Raw genomic sequence first — 18,149 nt, forward strand, 5'->3', positions numbered from 1 at the left:
TTTTATGCAAATAAGAATGGTAAACAAGCTTACGGCCCACCTGTTGGAAAGTGGTAACCGTCGCCTATATACATGAGTAGCACCATGGACATAACAGAGTACATGGTACTATTTCGCACATGATATCCCCCAATATACGTGAGACTAGCGATTCCGCCCAGTTTTGTACGGGTAGATTAGTATTTTCTAAAACAATGCCTATGTCATTTGTTGATAATGTAGCTTTCTATATGTGTAAGTTACTTTTTCATGCAAAAACTACTGAACAGATTTGAATGAAATTTAGTGCACGGTTATATCCTACTTACTTACTTAGCACTAATAGAGCAATTTATATGCGGACTCACGCGGGCGACGCCGCGGGATGCAACTAGTATTAGTGTACATTAAAACTACTTGAGATTAAATATCAAGTATAAATCGCCTCTTGTGTAAGTGCTTTTTATATTATTCTCAATTTCGTGTATAATATAGTATATATCATATATGTGTAAGTATATTTGTTATTTATATATATTTATTCGTTTATATATGTAATTTTAGTATGTATGACTATCAATAATTAGTAGTACCGCATTCGAGTATTCTGACACTTCCCTATGGTTGACTGGGAGAGAATGCTTTTAGCATTAAGTCCGCCATGTACACATATTTGTACTAATGAATAAATAAATAAATAAATAATTAACAAAAAAAAAACTTACAGGAGAAGCCCAACGAAACGCAAACAACAAAGAGCGACACCAAAACGGAGAACAACGCGAACAAAACGAACAAACAGCCGGAGAAACAGCAAGACAAGAACCAGCAGCGGCGCACGCAGAACTACAGGAAGGTGAACCAGGGCAGGAACGATTTCTATCAGAAGAATCAGAGGTACGACAACAGGTTCATGCACAGCCGACATCCGTATCACTATTTGGCTACGGGCCCCATCAATTGACTTTAATCTTAATACAAAATATACACGTGTTCTATTAAAGTTACAGTTTAAATTTCAATACTGCAATATGCGGAAAGCTATAGGAAATTCTCGGGTGAGATTGTCTAGTACAAATAATACAAGTTTTACTTACGTCGGAACTAGATGGCGCTGTAAAGTGAATTTTGTTTATTTAATAATTAATTAATTATTACAGTACAGAGATTTGTATGAAATTTAATATGCAATTATATAATGGTAGATATTTATATTTATTTTCACTGTCAATTGGTAGACATTTGAGATAATCCATTTTATACTTTAAAATTGGAATGCGACAAATTTACGTCAAACGGTGACGTCTTTTTGACATGTATTTAATCGATCAATCGTCGATGAGATTTAGCTTTGTATCTAATTCGGTTAAAAGAAGAGTTTTGTAGAATGTTATATAAAATTCGTATGCAATTACACAAGGATGAATATTCATAATGCACTGTCAGATTCAAATTGGTATGTCCATATTATGTTAGCTCCGTTATTTTAAAGCGAGTATTCACCAGGCTTGTTTGCTTGTGAATGTACTTCAAAAGTAAATATTACATAGAATATTCTGTGGATGTATCAATGATATGAGCATATAAATGTGACTTTCTTTCATTATTCATTTTCGCAGACAATACTCGACCTGCAGTAGAGAAGCTAGCATAATGTAGATATGCCCTTCTAAATTTCTGACTGTACATTCGCGCTAGCTCTTTCGCGGAGCAAACTAAAATTACTAATGCGAACAGACTCTTCTTGCATTTATCACGTTGTTACGTCTAAATTAACAATAAATGTGGATATTTTAATTTTTTTTTTAAACTGTAACTTTAAATGGACATATGTGTTAACAATATTACTTGTAAAGTATAAATTATTTATATAGAATCCATCCTAACGATTCTAAGTGATTTTACATGATGTTAAGTAAAATCAGTATTCCAAAATTTGGCTTAGGCACTTAATAATTAGTAAAATGCTATTTATAGCCAATTTTAATACCAACGATTTCATAATGTTGTTTACTACTAAATTTTTAATGTTAACGGCTAACACGCCACAAGACATCCGCCATGTCGGTGAAATAGCGAAATACTTATATCCTAGTTAAAATTTATATATCTAAAATTGGTCTAGATCTATAAACAAGATAATAGTCTATTAGTTAATGCAAAATGTATGGGATTCGTATACGGTTTTTACTAAAGGTTTTTACTATATAAATTGGTATCTACCTTATTCACACATTTTAACTGTAAGAATGTTATATCACTGTTTTCAAATTTGGAATTCAGAACAAAAAAAAGATAAAATATTTCACTTCCAAAATCAATTAATTCATTATTAATGACATTGTTTGACGTTTTTATGATTGAGGTTAAATCTCTCTTGTGTATTTGCCACTAAACAATTTGTGTTTGGCTTGTTTTGAGTTTAAAATGTGATATCTAATTATCTAATTTGCAAGTTTTGGGCTATGTCTTGAGTTTATCTTAGAGTTACTACATCATTACAATATTTAAAATTATATAAAGAAATAAACTAATATAATATAATTAATTTATGTATTTAATAGTGATTGTTTTTAATAATTGCAATATTTTTAATTTATAATTTTTGTTTGTATGTCTGACTTAATCCTTCTTGGGGTCTATAGACCCCAAGTGAGACCACAGTATACTGTAATGATGATGTGAAAAAAGAAAAAAGAATAGTCACGTGGTTTAAAAGTATAAGATGTTGGTCATTTATCCATACATTTTGCATATTTCAATTAATGCTCGATTAATCACTAATAGATTGTTATTTCGTCTATGGACCGTGTAGTTTTTGACAGCATAATATGTAAAGTCCTATAAAGAAACTTCTATACCGTATGAAATAGAGGTATTGCTTGTATTTAATGATACTTTGGTCTTTTTTTTCAATATATTTTAAAGCACAAATAATTTTTCAAACTAAAGATTATTTCATCTAATGAAATATCTAGAACATTTGTCGTTTACGTCGTGAATTTGAATTGTTATAAATAAAAAAAAAATGAATTTAATAAAACTATAGCTTTCACATAATATGTTGTCGACAACAAAATTCAAAGACCATCTCTCTATAAATGGGGTCGTTGCAATCCTAAAGGCCGCTTCTAAATGTGTCGGCGTAGTATTGTTTTACTCTGTAAACTGTCCATTGTGGAATCTTCAGGGAGCGTGTTTTGCTTATTGTGTGCTTCCCGAGTTAGTGTCGATTTTAACTGAACAATACCGGCGTCGACAAACATCGAAGCGACCTAAATAGATGTCATATCAAACATACGTTTCGTATAAAAATTACGAATTGTACTTTTTTTTTTTCTATTAAAACATAACAACAAAATGCATTTAATTAGAACGGTTTATAAAAAAGTGAATTCGTAATTAACTTACACAGGTAAACGGAGACCATGATTATAATATTAATATAAATAAACATATATAAATTTAAACCTGACTAGATGTGTTTAGGTTAGTACTCCGTTCGTGAACCCGCATTATTTAATCGTGCTTGGCTGGAAATTGTCTTCATGTTAGGCGACGTGAGGTCGGCCTGTTGGCTAGTTAAACACTTTACTTGCCAAATGCTTTTATTTGGTGTGAGCGAAATAATTCAATTACTTAATATAAATGTGGTAACTAATATTAGGTCTTTGGCTCAAATATTTGTCTATTAAAAGTAAATATGTGTATGATAGTACATAGACAGTGGGTTATGTAAAAGGTGTCAGGAGAAGGCTGTACCGTGTATATTCAATGATGATAGACTTTCTTCAAAGAACATACGTCGGTATATAAGATATCCTATTAATTTTGTAAATGCGAGAGTTTGTTATGATAGATGGATAGATGGGTGTTTGTTTATCTTTCACGCAAAAACTACTAAACGGATTTGGATTAAATTTGTTTTATCAGTAAGTTATATCCTATTTACTTACTTGGCACTAATAGAGCAATTTATATGCGATTTCCCTAACTTAGTACATTTTATATTTATATACTATTTCACGCGCAAAAAATAGATTGATAACAGATGGGTATTAATTATGGTAAGCTTTGAAGAATATTAGGATAAACAGTGTCCTGTATGCAAATTCAGGATATAGTCTATGTGTGTATCAAATTTCATTGAAATCTCTTCAGCCGTTTAGGCGTGATTGTACCACAATCATCCTAGTATCCATCAACTACGCTTGGGTAATATCACTCTAATATCTATATGTTAGTTTCTTTCACACGTTAAGGGTAAAAGATAATCACATATTTCAATATAAATTTATCCCATACCAGTTTATTTTCAGTCTCTATTTATTTTAATGGGATTCTCCATTTCTATATTATAAATTGCATAAACGATATTTAACCCTTCTTTGCATAATGGTGGAAATTTCCATCATAACATTGAATGCCCAAAAATTATATAAAAGAACAAGTTCACTTTAAGTTGATCGTGTCTGGATACCTTTTTAATGTCCATTGCGGAAAAAAAAACATAGCTGTCAAATTTATTTTTTTAACCATTTATCCTTTAATATTGAACATGAATTATATAGACCTTGATTTATTTCACCAATAAAAAAAATCATGCAAAGAAGATTTAATATATCCATTATTTGGCTAATATATAGTTATTAGTATATAGTACTCACCCTCGGTCTATCTTTCTTAAGAAAGACTTCACAATTATTATTCACTGGATTTCTATCTATTATATGTTTTATTTACTATGTACATATAAATTATTTATATGAACTATATGTATTGCTTTTTTTTTTTCAAAAAAAAGAGAAAATTCTTAATAACTTTATTATACTAATACGTGTGCATAACTTAATGATGTAGTTAACTGACAATTTGACATTTCAATCTTCTTTCGTTGAGTAGCTAATCTAAAATATATATAATACTATTTATATATCTCGAGCTTCAAGCCATACGGCTGTATAAGCGAAAAAAATATTTCCAGCATAGAAAATATGCATTCTACATAATAAATACTTAGCTGCATATAAATTTGCTTTAAATTTGGCCTATTGCTGTTAATTTTTTTTTTTCTTGAAAGGTTTTACATGTACGTTTTTATGGTTTGAAGACCTCGATATTAACCCTCCTTATTCATAAAATCATTAAATGCTCAATAAACGTATTTTGCGTATTACAATATTTTGTCTTTTTCTTTCACGCTAACTGGCCAATTTGAAAGAAAGTGACAAAACTGTCTAGTAGTTAAAATAGTTTTGTAAGACATTTTAATTTTATGAATAAGCGAGTTAAACTGATTATATCCAAATATAATATTAATTTATTAATTTTCATTAAAAATTAATTTAGTTCTTTTTAAAACATAATATATTTCTACCTACAAATGGTTACCTGATACGCTTTTCAAGTATTTTAAGTAAGGTATATATCTATTTTATATTTTCGGACCTATAAATTGAAATTATAAGTCTGTATTTATCAATATGGTGCAATATACAAAAAAAAAAAAAAGAATAATAATACATTTCATATAAAAAATAAATTTTATATCAATTGATGTATAAAATACATATATTATTAATATATTTAAATATCTCTAATAGTTTTAGTAAAATAAAATCCAATGACAAATTGGTGTTCTTTGCCTAACTTTTTTTTTTTTTTAAATATATTTATAAGTAAATATTTAGTTACTTTCAATGTATCTATTGTAATGGGAGTTTATATGTTCTTAAAAGACATCCTCTAGTCAACATAAATAGTAACATAGCCACAAAATACTTAAGTTTCATTACACATTGACTGATATTGTAACCAAAACTTGTATATTTAATGCAAATATAAAATTTCGCTCACACCAACTTAACAAGGAAACCTTTAAAATGTGATGACTAGTTGACACTATTTTAATATATCACGTTTCGTGCAAAGGATAAAACATGAAAAAAAAAAAATTATAAAATAAAGTTATGAACTAATAGCGTGTAAGTGTACCACTTTTATTTATTAACGTGGATATTTTAAAATGAATTTGTATGGATGTAGTTAGCGCTTGTAACGGTGGTGTAAGTGATTGTTTATCATTACAATCGAAATAGGAATTGTATCGCTTCGTTAGAAGGGTCGGCTAGTTTTCGTCAATTCTTAATTTTAATTTGCACCATAGCATTGCATAGCCACTCCGTGCTGCGGTGCAAAATGTATGACCATTGTGCATTTGTGTTCTTTAGTAATTTTTTTTTTTACAGCCAAATGTGTAGAATCTTGAATTAAATGATCAGTTCCTCACGTCTGTATAGATTAGTTATTTTTTTTTTAGTCACTTTTTGCATGTCGTTCTCGAGCTCGTTATAATGCCAGAACCGGGATTTTGTTGACCGTTCTCGGGTTGTTTGACAGATGTTTAATCCTTCGTCAATCTGCTTACAGTGAGTTAACAATTTAACAATAAGTTTTATTACCATCGTATAGTGCACAAACACTGTTTCCGGCAGAAGGCGAGGAGTCAACCAAAACGATCTTAGTTCATTCAATCTTCCATCTTGCGTTGTTAGTATATAAGGTTGAATTTTGTTCTACGTTTAATTTTATTAACACCTCTTTGTATATTGTGAATTTATATATTTACATTGCAAACTGACAAAATGCTCGTTTAAAATGAATTAGTTATATAAAACGGCTATAAATTGTTTAATTTTTAGCATTCATTGAATGTAGTGCCTTTTCTATTATAACGTGCATGCATTTTGAAAGCTCTACGCAGTGTTATGTACAAAATTTTTAATGGAATAACTGTTATTATTTAAAAACGTTAATTTTCTTTATAGATTTTAGTTGCTGATATTAAGTTTTCCTTTGTGATGCATTTTACTTTCGGTAGTTCGTTGTTTGTTATATTTAGCGGTTCGCGCTTCACAAAATCTTGGGGTTGGTATATGAATACCTCGTCTCGAAAACGTCATATCTCTAAAAACTTATCTTTTGTTATTAGTAATATGCCTCTGAAGTTTTTAGAATGCTTAAGTAGACAGAAAATGATATCGACTAATAATAAAAACATGTTTTTTAGAGATACAACGTTATTATGCATGAAATATAAGATTAAAAACAAACAAACCAGGTAATTTTAAACGTGTAAAGTTTATTTTTTATTATAATTTTACCATATCGGTTATATTTCTTCATATACGTTTGTATTGTTTGACTCTAAATGAAGTGGAGAGTAAAAACAGTATTACAGTATATAAAAAACTGATCAGGAAATTAGAAAAAACTGCGTTGCGTCATTTTCAGACATTATTATATTAAAATGTACCTGTAATTATAAGAAATGACAAATAACGCTTGGCGTGAGTGTTGCCAAAATTAAAATTAACTACGTAAAAATTCACAATACATTGAAGGCGTTGAAAGCACGCTGTAGGGATTTTATATGGCAATAAATAGTATTTATGCGATCTTAAGAAAATTTTAAATAATAATGGGACCGATTCTAAGGAGCCATTTGTCTAAATTGATCTTTTAATAATATTTTAATTTGATAATTTCGCGAAATTACTGTTTCATAGATCATCAAAAACTAAATTTTAAATGTCAGTTTCGCGCACGCGTCACAGTGAATCATGACTAAGGATCACGAATTGATCCTGAAACTAGTCGAGCTTATTTGATCTAGTTACACGTAAATTTAACTGTTAGTTACAACATTAAAATATAAATTTAAAATAATTTCGACTTAAATCTATTTAGTTCGTAATTGTCGTTGTAGAATAAAAAGTTTGCTACGATATCAAACTGAAATTTAAATATTTAAAGATCAATTTAGATAAATGGCATATCAAAGTCGACGCCATTATTGCCATTCCCATAAAAATAATTTACTATAAAGAATCTCCGCAATAAGGCTAAATTTTATTTTCCTGGTCGAGTTTTAAAAGTCAATCCCAAATAAACCGACCCCATATTCGAATTCTTCCATTTTAATATATAAAAATGGATATTAGTACAATCAATATGCACCTAGCATACGAATTTAGTATATAGTAAAAAATATATTCACTTATTACAAAAAAAAAAAATATATGTAGCACAATAATAATAATGAATTGTTTAGTTTCTTAGTAAATTTTAGTAGTTAGTTATTAATTATATTATTTCTCATATTGTTGATTGAAAGCTGACTCCGTATATAAATCATTATGAAGTTGTCTTCTAATAATTTGAGCGCTATTCACACGGTTCCGGATTCGAGATCCATCAGTGTTCATCAGGGATGGAGGATAAAATAGCTTGCGTACTTTCCATGTGTTTTTTTTTTCATAGAGCCACAGTATATTTCAGAGTATATATTATGTTTAATTTTTTCCCCATTTTTTATAATATCATTTTTTGTATTAGCATCCTTTAAAGGGTGATTTTTACCAACAAACACTTTCAAAAATTTAGTTGATGGGGACTATACTAATTTTATAGGTTATTGTGATGTTAGCATGAAAAGCTAATTTTTTTTTTATCTATGTTTCTTCGGGGAAAGAATGTCCGGTTTCAGTTTTAGATTATTTCCTGAAGAGACCTTTCACATTTATCTACATAAAGCAACGAACAGCCAGAGTTTTTGGGGTTCTGAGTTTTAAACAATTAAGAATTTGCTATACATTTTGATTCCTAAATTGTATAAATTATGTACAGATCTGTATTTAGGAGACAGCGATGTATGTACATTAAAACATTGAAGAAGACTGATATCCCTGATTTTGTTTAAACATGGGTAACATATGATGTGCTTCTGATAGAATAACTAGTTCGAATAGTACAGAGTTTAGGAACCTTATCTCGGAGCTGTGTGAATGGTGTTTTAGTTTTGTAAATTAAATACTTTGATATTTAATTAATATGATGGATTTAAAACACTAACAACTTTGCATGTGTTTATTTTACTAGACTTGAAGTAATATTATATTATATATTTCGTATACTTATAATAGAAATGTGATTGGTTTGAGAAATATGACTATACGGATATATAAAACTCGATTCTCAAATAACATTTCTTTAATGTTTTTTTTTTTTACAAAAATAAAATAAGGATACTAATTTAACAAAATTAGTTAGAATTATATAGAATTGAAACCATATTCTAAATTTGATCTGACTATCCTTTTACAATAATCTGTATTTTTTTTTTGTTTTCTAATTAACATAACAATAAACAAGATAATTCAAATATATTATACATAATTTGGTCTCTGTGTATTTCGAAATTTAATTCTAAAGAACTTTCGGAAATATTTTTTTTTATAAAATATTTTAGTCTTGGCATTTCAGAATGAATGAAAAATTGACATAACCTATTTTATATACAATGAAATTGATAATTTTAAGTATACGAAGTATGTGATTATTATTACTATAGGTTTATTCACAGAACAGAAAAAAAAAACAAGTTGAAATGGCATAACATACAAAAATAAGCAATGTGTCAAATTTATTTTTATTTTTACCACATAATACATTTTATTACATTTAGTGCCGCTCAATTATATAATTTAAATGAATTCTATTTAGAACAATTAAATGTATACCTTATGCGAATAAAATACAGATGAGTTTACTACATCCTATATTGAAGTTTCAAACGCTTATGTTGCCATACCATTTAAATTCATAGAATGAATTTTAAAAACACATACAATTAAAGTTTAAAAATCACAAATGTGTCAGAATACACGCATTGTATTTTTTATCTGTTCTGTGAACTTCTTGTTACCTTCACTTTTTCCAGTGTTGCCATATATAGTAACTATTTACCTCAAAATCTTCGTCTTGCAAACGCTTATCTGATTATTTTCGATCCGCGCAAATTAATCGACATAAGATTATTGTAGAAACAATTCTATGTAAAATATACGTGTATATTTTTTAAATCAATTTCACAAGTTACTGTTGATGAAATAATTTTGCTTGTTAGCCGTTATATGAACTTATATAGAACAATCGTTATATCGAAGCGCGACGCTGCAATAGTTACTTACAATTGGTATTTAAATTGCATTATATTACAGAATAATGCAGAACTAACTTGACTTTAGATTTTACTTTCTAATAATCCCGAATTAAATGAAACTAAATAGAGTGAAATGGAAGTGACATTTAAAACCAATTTGTATAAGCATATAGAGCCTATAGCAGGGGTGGCCAACTTGACTAGACCCAAGAGACCCAAGATGTTTACTGACGAAACCCTGTGCCATCTACCAATTACATACATCTTGAAGTCACAAATGCAACAACATAGTTCAGTACACATTTATGTAGTATTGTAATATTTCTTATTTTACTAAGAGGGAAAATATAAATCTGAAAATTATTCTTAGTAACTACTTAATTATATTAGTGTGAGCATTGCGTCTGAGCATCTTCCGCTAGATTAGCAAAATATTATATTTTTTGCTTTGCCACTATCGACTGGACTAATAGTCGTGACCGATCGGTCGGTTGTCGATCGTTTGGCCACCCTTGGCCTTTATGTAATGGGCAACACCTGTGTATGGTGCTTTCAGCGTATTGACTCCGTTTCCTTGATATTGTATTGTCATTTAAAACTGGTATATTTATTACTTTCATTATAAATGTTATTTTTTTTTTTATTGTAAAAAGGTAATTTTTATAATATTTTTATTTTCTCATGTTTTAAATAATTAGGATCACACTTCTATTTCTCTCTGTACATTTTATTGGTTGGGGATTATTGTTTCTCATAGTAGCGTCGCGCCTTCGATGTACTTAGCCGATTGTTAATTATATGTATTATTTATTTATTTAGTTGACACAGAAATTTTTATTTACCATTTATTTATATAAGAAATTAAGAGACCATTATGATTAATGAATTTTCAAGGCTATGAATTAAAATGCTTGCTTATAGTTAACCCTAAATGATAATAGGGTATGTTCTTATTAATAAGTAATTGGAAATGTTTCAAAAAGTGCCACAACTAGCTTCTTTTAAATTAGATTTTGCGATTGGGGCATTGATTTTTATATTTTTTCAATACGAAATAACAAAACTCGTTTCACATAATGTGAAGGAATACAAATTGTTTATCAAGATTTCTTAGGTTTTGATATTGATGTATATTTTTTGATAATTGTAACTGCGATTGTTTCAAAACAATTGTTCAATATTCTAATGAAAAATTATAATATTGTCCTATGAAAATTTTAATTGGCCAATTATATGACGAAGTATTCAAAATGCATTTCTGAAAAAAAAAAACAGCGTTGCAACTCTCAAAGTTTTGTAGTTTTTCGTTATTATTATTTAACATTATTTTAAAATAATGTGGTCAAGTATAAACATAAAATATAGATTTTGTGGAATGTAAAACAAAAAGTCTTTGACTTGCTTTTATTATTGTATGTAATTAATGATATAAACTGTATAAACTAATAGTTAATACAATTATACTTTTGCATATGAATATTTATTTCTTTTATATTTATATATAGTACAGTCTCTCATATTGACTACGTGGTCTTAAAATAATGCCATACATGTTAACGAAAAACTATAAGACTTGACCGAAATTAACGTATTTTTTATTGTTATAAACTTACATTGTACAAATTTAAATTTGACTTAAAATAACAGTAATACTGTACATAAATTTGTCATTCTATCAATGAGATGTGTTCTAAAATGTTGGCCTACGACAAACAAGGGTATACTTAAAGTATATCAGCTTTAATGTTTGATGGCTGTGACTTATGGGAGTTAATATAGATTTAGATAGGGGGTTTTCGAAGTGGGCATACCTCCCATGGGAGTTGCAGAGACTTAAAATGGGAGCGCGCTACATCTATGTGGTAATGCGCATGGGCAAAATATTAAAACTTAATATTGGTTTGAATCCTTACAATGGAGTCTGACTCACATGATTTTGGAAACCCCCGAATTAGAGAAAAACAATACCCCAGTCGCGAAATACCTGCTGGCTCAGTAATTGTGCTCTTTGTTTTAGCTCAATATATTGTTCCTTCCGTCCACTCAATATTGGAATTTTCATAGACTAAGCTTCCTTTCCACATATCTGTTTCTCCAAACTTTATACTGTGCTCTATCATCCAACGTTGAACATTAATTTGAACGTTTAATTTTTAAGTTTAATCAATAAGTGTAATCAAATGCTAAATAATTATAACTTGATTTCTGAATTTCTATATGACCAACGCTTATAACAGCATATCTTTATAAGAATATTGTGTGATATAACCTAATTATAATTGTAATGAAATGTCCTTTAATTAGTCCTTAATACGTGAAAATTTTCTATAATACCAAAACTATTGAGTACTTAATTTAAAAGCCAATATAGTGAACGCTTACGGTGGCATATACATATTAAATGTAAGTGAACGATTCTAAAATTTCCTAAAAGTTATCAGTAATTCGTCCTTTAAACCTCTATAGGCCGGTTATCGCGTTGTCTAGACCTAAATTGTATGGAATATAAAAGGTGCTAAAGTAACAAAATTTGTAAAAATTTAAAGCCCAAACTGATAAATAGATCTAGACAGCGGATTTCACCAAAATGGCTATATGCTATATAAACTTATTCATTGCTGTAGACAACAGTTTGTACCTTTTTTCAATGCATGGATAATAAAAAATTATGGGCTGATATATGAGTTTACATAGCATAAAACCTTTGTAGGTCTTATGTGCATACATATTATATATATATATATCCTAAGAGAACTTACGAACGCTAGACTTTGTAGTTAGTCAAATGCATGAGTAATTTTTATATAGCGATTGTTGATTATTTTTGTTTTTTTTTTTTTTTTTTCTTATTAACTTAGTGAATGTTTTAGATACTTGAGATTTTAGTGAATTTAGACCACAATGTCCACAATATATTTTCTTACATGGAGCCTAGAGGGCTTAGATCATATTGAAGTCGACACAGTGGGTGGTGAAGGATATCTGTTACTGCATAATAGTACACCAATATATCCACTTGACGTTCTATTTTGCTCCTGAAATCCTGAATGTACAAATGTGTGACACGCTGTGCTGCTAGTGTATCGGATAGAGATATTTTTGTGTTAGGACTCGTTTAGTGGTGTAACGCCGTTAGTAAGACTGGTATATGGTTCTCTTATTATTTTAAAGTTCGTTATAATTTACTTCACACGAAGCGGTTATTGTTTTTTTACAGCGTCTCTGATGGTACGGAACGCACGTGTTCCATATAATTTTGTATTAGTTATATATTCCTTAACACGTAAGCTTTTTTTTTTCAGTGTGTCTCGGAAATGTATCTGAGTGTTAATTTAATTGAATGAGGATCAATCTTAGAGCTTTATCGAATTTGATAATAATTTACGGATGAATATTTATAATGAGACAAACTTAATTGAACACGATAACAGACGTGTTAGATAAATATTCATAACTCACTGTTTAGATAGTTATTCCTGCAAGATTGTGTATCGTAGTTGGTTTTTTATCTATTTTAAACGATGCTAGTTGTGTAGATTGGATAATCGATACGAGCCTTTGCCATTAGGTGAAGTTAGATTAGGTGAATACGGTCCTAATGCTTATAGTACGAATCTAATAGTTACATGTTTTAATAACCGTGCATGGTTTAAAAGAATCCTCGTTTAGAACAAAATTGTAACTAACTAGTGTAATGTTGTATATGTCAGTCCTTTCAATTAGGGTTACGCGGTGGCGGTTAGATACGGGCGGCGTGTTGTTAGTTGTGTCGACGTCTTATGAGCCGTTAGTCGATTCGCCCCACGTTGGGCGCCAATAGTATTTGCATCGTGTGCACAAATACTCTATTTCTAAATAAAGTTTTAATCACTGTTTTTTGATACTAAGGAGGTAGTTGGGTGAGAGATGTAATGGAATGTTTATATATTAGTTGCATAAACGTTAGTATTTATAGTGGTATGAGTGTGGACAATAACGGTGGTTAGTCCTGTTCTGTGGTAATCTAATGTGATACGTTCGAGCCAGTCGCCCGGCGCGGGCGTTCAAGGTCGACCACCACAGTTTTTAATCTTACTCTATTAGATTCTTAAGTTTAACATTGCTTCTACGAGTTTTTACCGTAACACTAGGCGGTTTTCTTTCCTTTTTTTTTTTAATTGGGTATATAGCGGATTTAATGTATTTTGAGCCATGATTTAGTGTGCATAGTGTACTAATATTTTTGCTACTCGCCCGTTCGCTCTGTCCAATATAGGAATGGCATCATGAATTTTATATGTGAGGACCAAATCTGGTTTTTTTTTTGTATTTTATTGTGCGTTGAAAATGTAATGGAAATACAGGATTTATTTTGCCAGTTCCTCTTAAATGTAAGTGAGAATTTCTAAAATATTTTTATAGTTGTAAGTGTTGGTAAATTAATTTTTTTACATTAGGTACTGTGTAAGTGTGTACACAAGTATTAAACTCAGCTCGCTGAGTACACGGGAATTATATATTTTGTTTTCTCATTTATTTTGTCTATTGTAATTACCTACATAGTACGGAATTGATGCGCCACTCAGTGGTTTTGTTTAAGGGGCATACGTAATAACGAATAGTTAGTTTTAATTGTGGTGCTAAACTACACACTATATGTCGACACCAATAATGTATTTTGTATGTTTATCTTTAAGTTGTAAGTGATATTTAAGTGACAGTAATTACAATTCTGTTATACAATGTAACTTGGCAAATGTATTGGGATATATAAAATATAAAATGATTTATCTTTTGGTTTCGGGTAATGTTATGTAATGAAATCTCACTACATTTAGTCCACATGTTGTTGTCAGTGACGTTCTCCATGTTTGTACATGTAATGTACTATTTTCACATGTCAATGCACGTTTGCCATAGCTATAAATATACAAGGTTAACAGATTTTAATTAAACACTGTTTTAAATCGTGTAAGCTCAGATATTGTAAACTTGTTTTCGTTGTTAATGTGGATTCAAATTGAAAATTTATCCAATGTATCCAATACAATAAAGGTGTAGCTTGTTGTTTTACTCCTAGCATTTTCATGTCTAATATACAGCGACACTGCCACTAAAATGCCCATTAATTAACTTATATTTAATGCAACATTCTGTTTTTTTATTAGCATTGTTTCTTGTTATAATTATTTGTTGTTTTTAGCAAAGCTTCGTAGGCGCAAACAACTGTTTAAAATTATTGATTGCAATGAAAAAAATTCGCTAGTCCTATCTCATGTATAACTTTGGATCTGTCCGTTTAAATGAAATATTTAGATGTTTTAAGATACTTAATGAATAATACAAATTATACTGTCTGTGGTGAATATCGAATTTTATGAGCTTATTAAAACTTAATTCCGTGGTATCGGTATTGCGAAAATAATATAAACGTGGTGTGCATATTGTTTGATGTTGCACATCTCTATTTTCTAGTCTAAGCTCTATGTAGATGTCGCTACTTGCAATACGGTTCAAATGGTTATAGTATAAAATACTTTGAAACCCCTACAATTATGTAAAATTTCTTTCTAAACATATCAACGTGACTATCATTTGTGTGTTGCAAGGTGAGTCAAAATTCTTTAATATAGATAGTCATGGGATGACAACGATTTACTAATAATTATCATAATATAATCTAGAAAAATATTACATAATGAAAGGGTGATGTAATCAAACGATGTCATTATCTTTAATTATATCCAAAGACGTTAATATTCTACTCTGCTAATCAATATTTAATATTTGTATTTTTATAAACGCGAATACTGTTTTTTATATATACGCAGCAACTGTATTTTATCGGATTGGTGGAGTGGAAAAGAGATGTGCAATATCGATGTAAGCGGGTACAACACTGAATAAAAGTTTCAAAAAAAAAATGTTTGTTAACAAAGCTAAATAGTATTTCATAAGATGCCAAGTTAGCTGTCGTATTGGACCAAGGAATAATGTATAATTATAAGTGTAGCTCACTTCACTTGCTGATGGTACCTATAGCATTTTACATAGAGATAATTGGGTGTTTGACTGTTTCTAAATTTTAAAATTATTCAATTCCAACCACGATTTATAAATGACATTCAATCAACAAGTGTCACAGGTCCTGAGAGCTTATCCATTGATCTACTTTAGCTGTTGAAGTGTTTTGTCTCTTTCTTTTGTGCTAATTTCTCAATTTGCAAGACGGTGATAAAACACTAATAGATTTGTAGGTTTTAATTTTTATGAGGGTAGTCTAATCCTATCGCACAAATGCCAATAATGAACTGTGACGTCATTGCATTATCTGCTTAGCAAAATCATGTCACGTATTGTATTAAAAGATGGAACCGTCAAATACCCAATTAAAATATAATAATTAATATTTTGACATGTCTTCGGTCTCTTCATGTTAGATCCATGTATACAAGTATCTTTGTGATTGATGTTTAATAGTATAACACAGAGTGAGTGACAGCCATCGTGACAGACTGATTTTAGTGCAGGTTTATTAACTATTGGGTTGAGATCACGTGGTCACAGTACAAGTACTATCTGCTCTGTGCAGTATTACAGTGAGGGTAGTTGTGTGCGGATATTAATTTATAAAGAGTTTAATTTGCAGTCTATCCAGATGATTCTAAATTAAACAGTCTTTTGAGAACGTTTGTAATTTTTTCACAACACAATTATTACTGTAAAAATATTTGTTCAGTTTTCTTTTTTTTTTACAATTTAATCTGCAAATTGATAAATAAACCAATTAACTCATATAGTACATTTAGTAATTATATTTGACATTAATGACTAATAAATTGCATATACTTTTCAATAACTCGAATAAGTGTTTATTTTATTTATTTAAATTCTTTTATACATAAATTTTTGTCTCTCTCATTAGTGTGTGCTGACAATGTAATTCTTCCAGGACTACTTATATAAAGTTTGGTTTGTATAAAATTCTATGGACACAAATATAGTGCTGAAAATGTACCATTTATATAAATTACCGGTAATATTACTAAAGTGCCACAAATGTTAAACTTTATAGTCCTCTACTGTAGTGATGGAAATGTTAATATTACACTACTGTGTTGCTATTTATATTATAGCCAATGGGTGTAATTTAGTGCTGGAGAAGTAAAATTTTAAGTGATTATTACTATAGTGTCGTTAATGTCAAATAGTGACACTACTGTAGTGTTACTAATGTACATTAGTGACACCACTGTAATTACTAACGGTACTAACACAAAGTGGGATTTCATGAAATATTCGCATACAACTACTTCAACTAGATAATAATGTAGCAAATACAATATCCATTATTAGGCGTATTGGTGTTATGATTCTAGTTCACAATTTAAAAAAAAAAATAGTGTACGCCAACTGTCTTGTTCAAATGTTGTGAAATATAAATGTTAAATGTTGTCCTCCTATCAGACCGTATAGGGTATATTGTTTATCTGAACATTCAGTAGTTATGCTAGATGCAGTCTTGATTTTTTCTTACTAATATTTTGTTACTGTTTTGGCACTGTATTAATTACCTTCTGACAAAAAATATATAATGAATAAAATGTTTTTGAAGTTTTATTATTACCTAACCGGCTTAGTTAATGTTTCCTACATAGATGGTAGTCGTGTTGGTCCCGCTACAGAATGGGCCACCTCTTCCTTTGCCGTGGGTGTCGTAAGAGGGCACTGAGGGAGTTTACGGTGGAAGGATGGGCAGCTACGTCCTTCTTAAAATATCGTCAAAAGCCAAACTGCGGTTGCCAACCCGCGTGCCTAGCGTGGCAACTACTGACAAAACTCCCCTTATGGTAGAGGCTATACCAGAAGGAGACTTTGTACAAAAGTCGATTGATTGGGTACCTCTGTCCCATTCGTGTTTCAACCGTGAAGCAGTTGTGTTTGCATGACTGTGTTTTGGTTTGAAAGGTGGGATATGGCGTGAATTTATTGGGTACAGAGGAATAACAACTGAGTCCTCAGGAATGGCAACGCATGGGGGGGTATCATGAGCGAAACAGTATACTCTGTTATGTCCATGGTACTGCTCATGTCTATAGGCGACGGTTACCACTTTCCATCAGGTGGACTGTCAGCTTGTTTGTTATTCTAAGTTGTATATAAAAAAAAAACTAAATCCTTTCAGATA

General features: G+C 30.0%; 1 protein-coding gene across 2 annotated transcripts in view; it reads left to right on the forward strand.

The window, feature by feature from the left end:
• Positions 1-17,569, forward strand: part of LOC113517862 (uncharacterized) — a 32,670-nt gene extending 15,101 nt beyond the window's left edge. For both annotated transcript variants that reach the window (XM_052896757.1, XM_052896758.1), the window contains exon 10: positions 707-17,569. In XM_052896757.1, coding sequence (XP_052752717.1) covers positions 707-943 — 237 coding nt within the window. In that variant the 3' untranslated portion in view covers positions 944-17,569. The remainder of the gene's footprint in view (positions 1-706) is intronic.
• Positions 17,570-18,149: the final 580 nt, after the last annotated feature.

Source organism: Galleria mellonella, unplaced genomic scaffold, assembly GCF_026898425.1.
Source record: "Galleria mellonella isolate WM207_F2 unplaced genomic scaffold, CSIRO_AGI_GalMel_v1 utg332, whole genome shotgun sequence".
Classification (NCBI taxonomy): domain Eukaryota; kingdom Metazoa; phylum Arthropoda; class Insecta; order Lepidoptera; family Pyralidae; genus Galleria; species Galleria mellonella.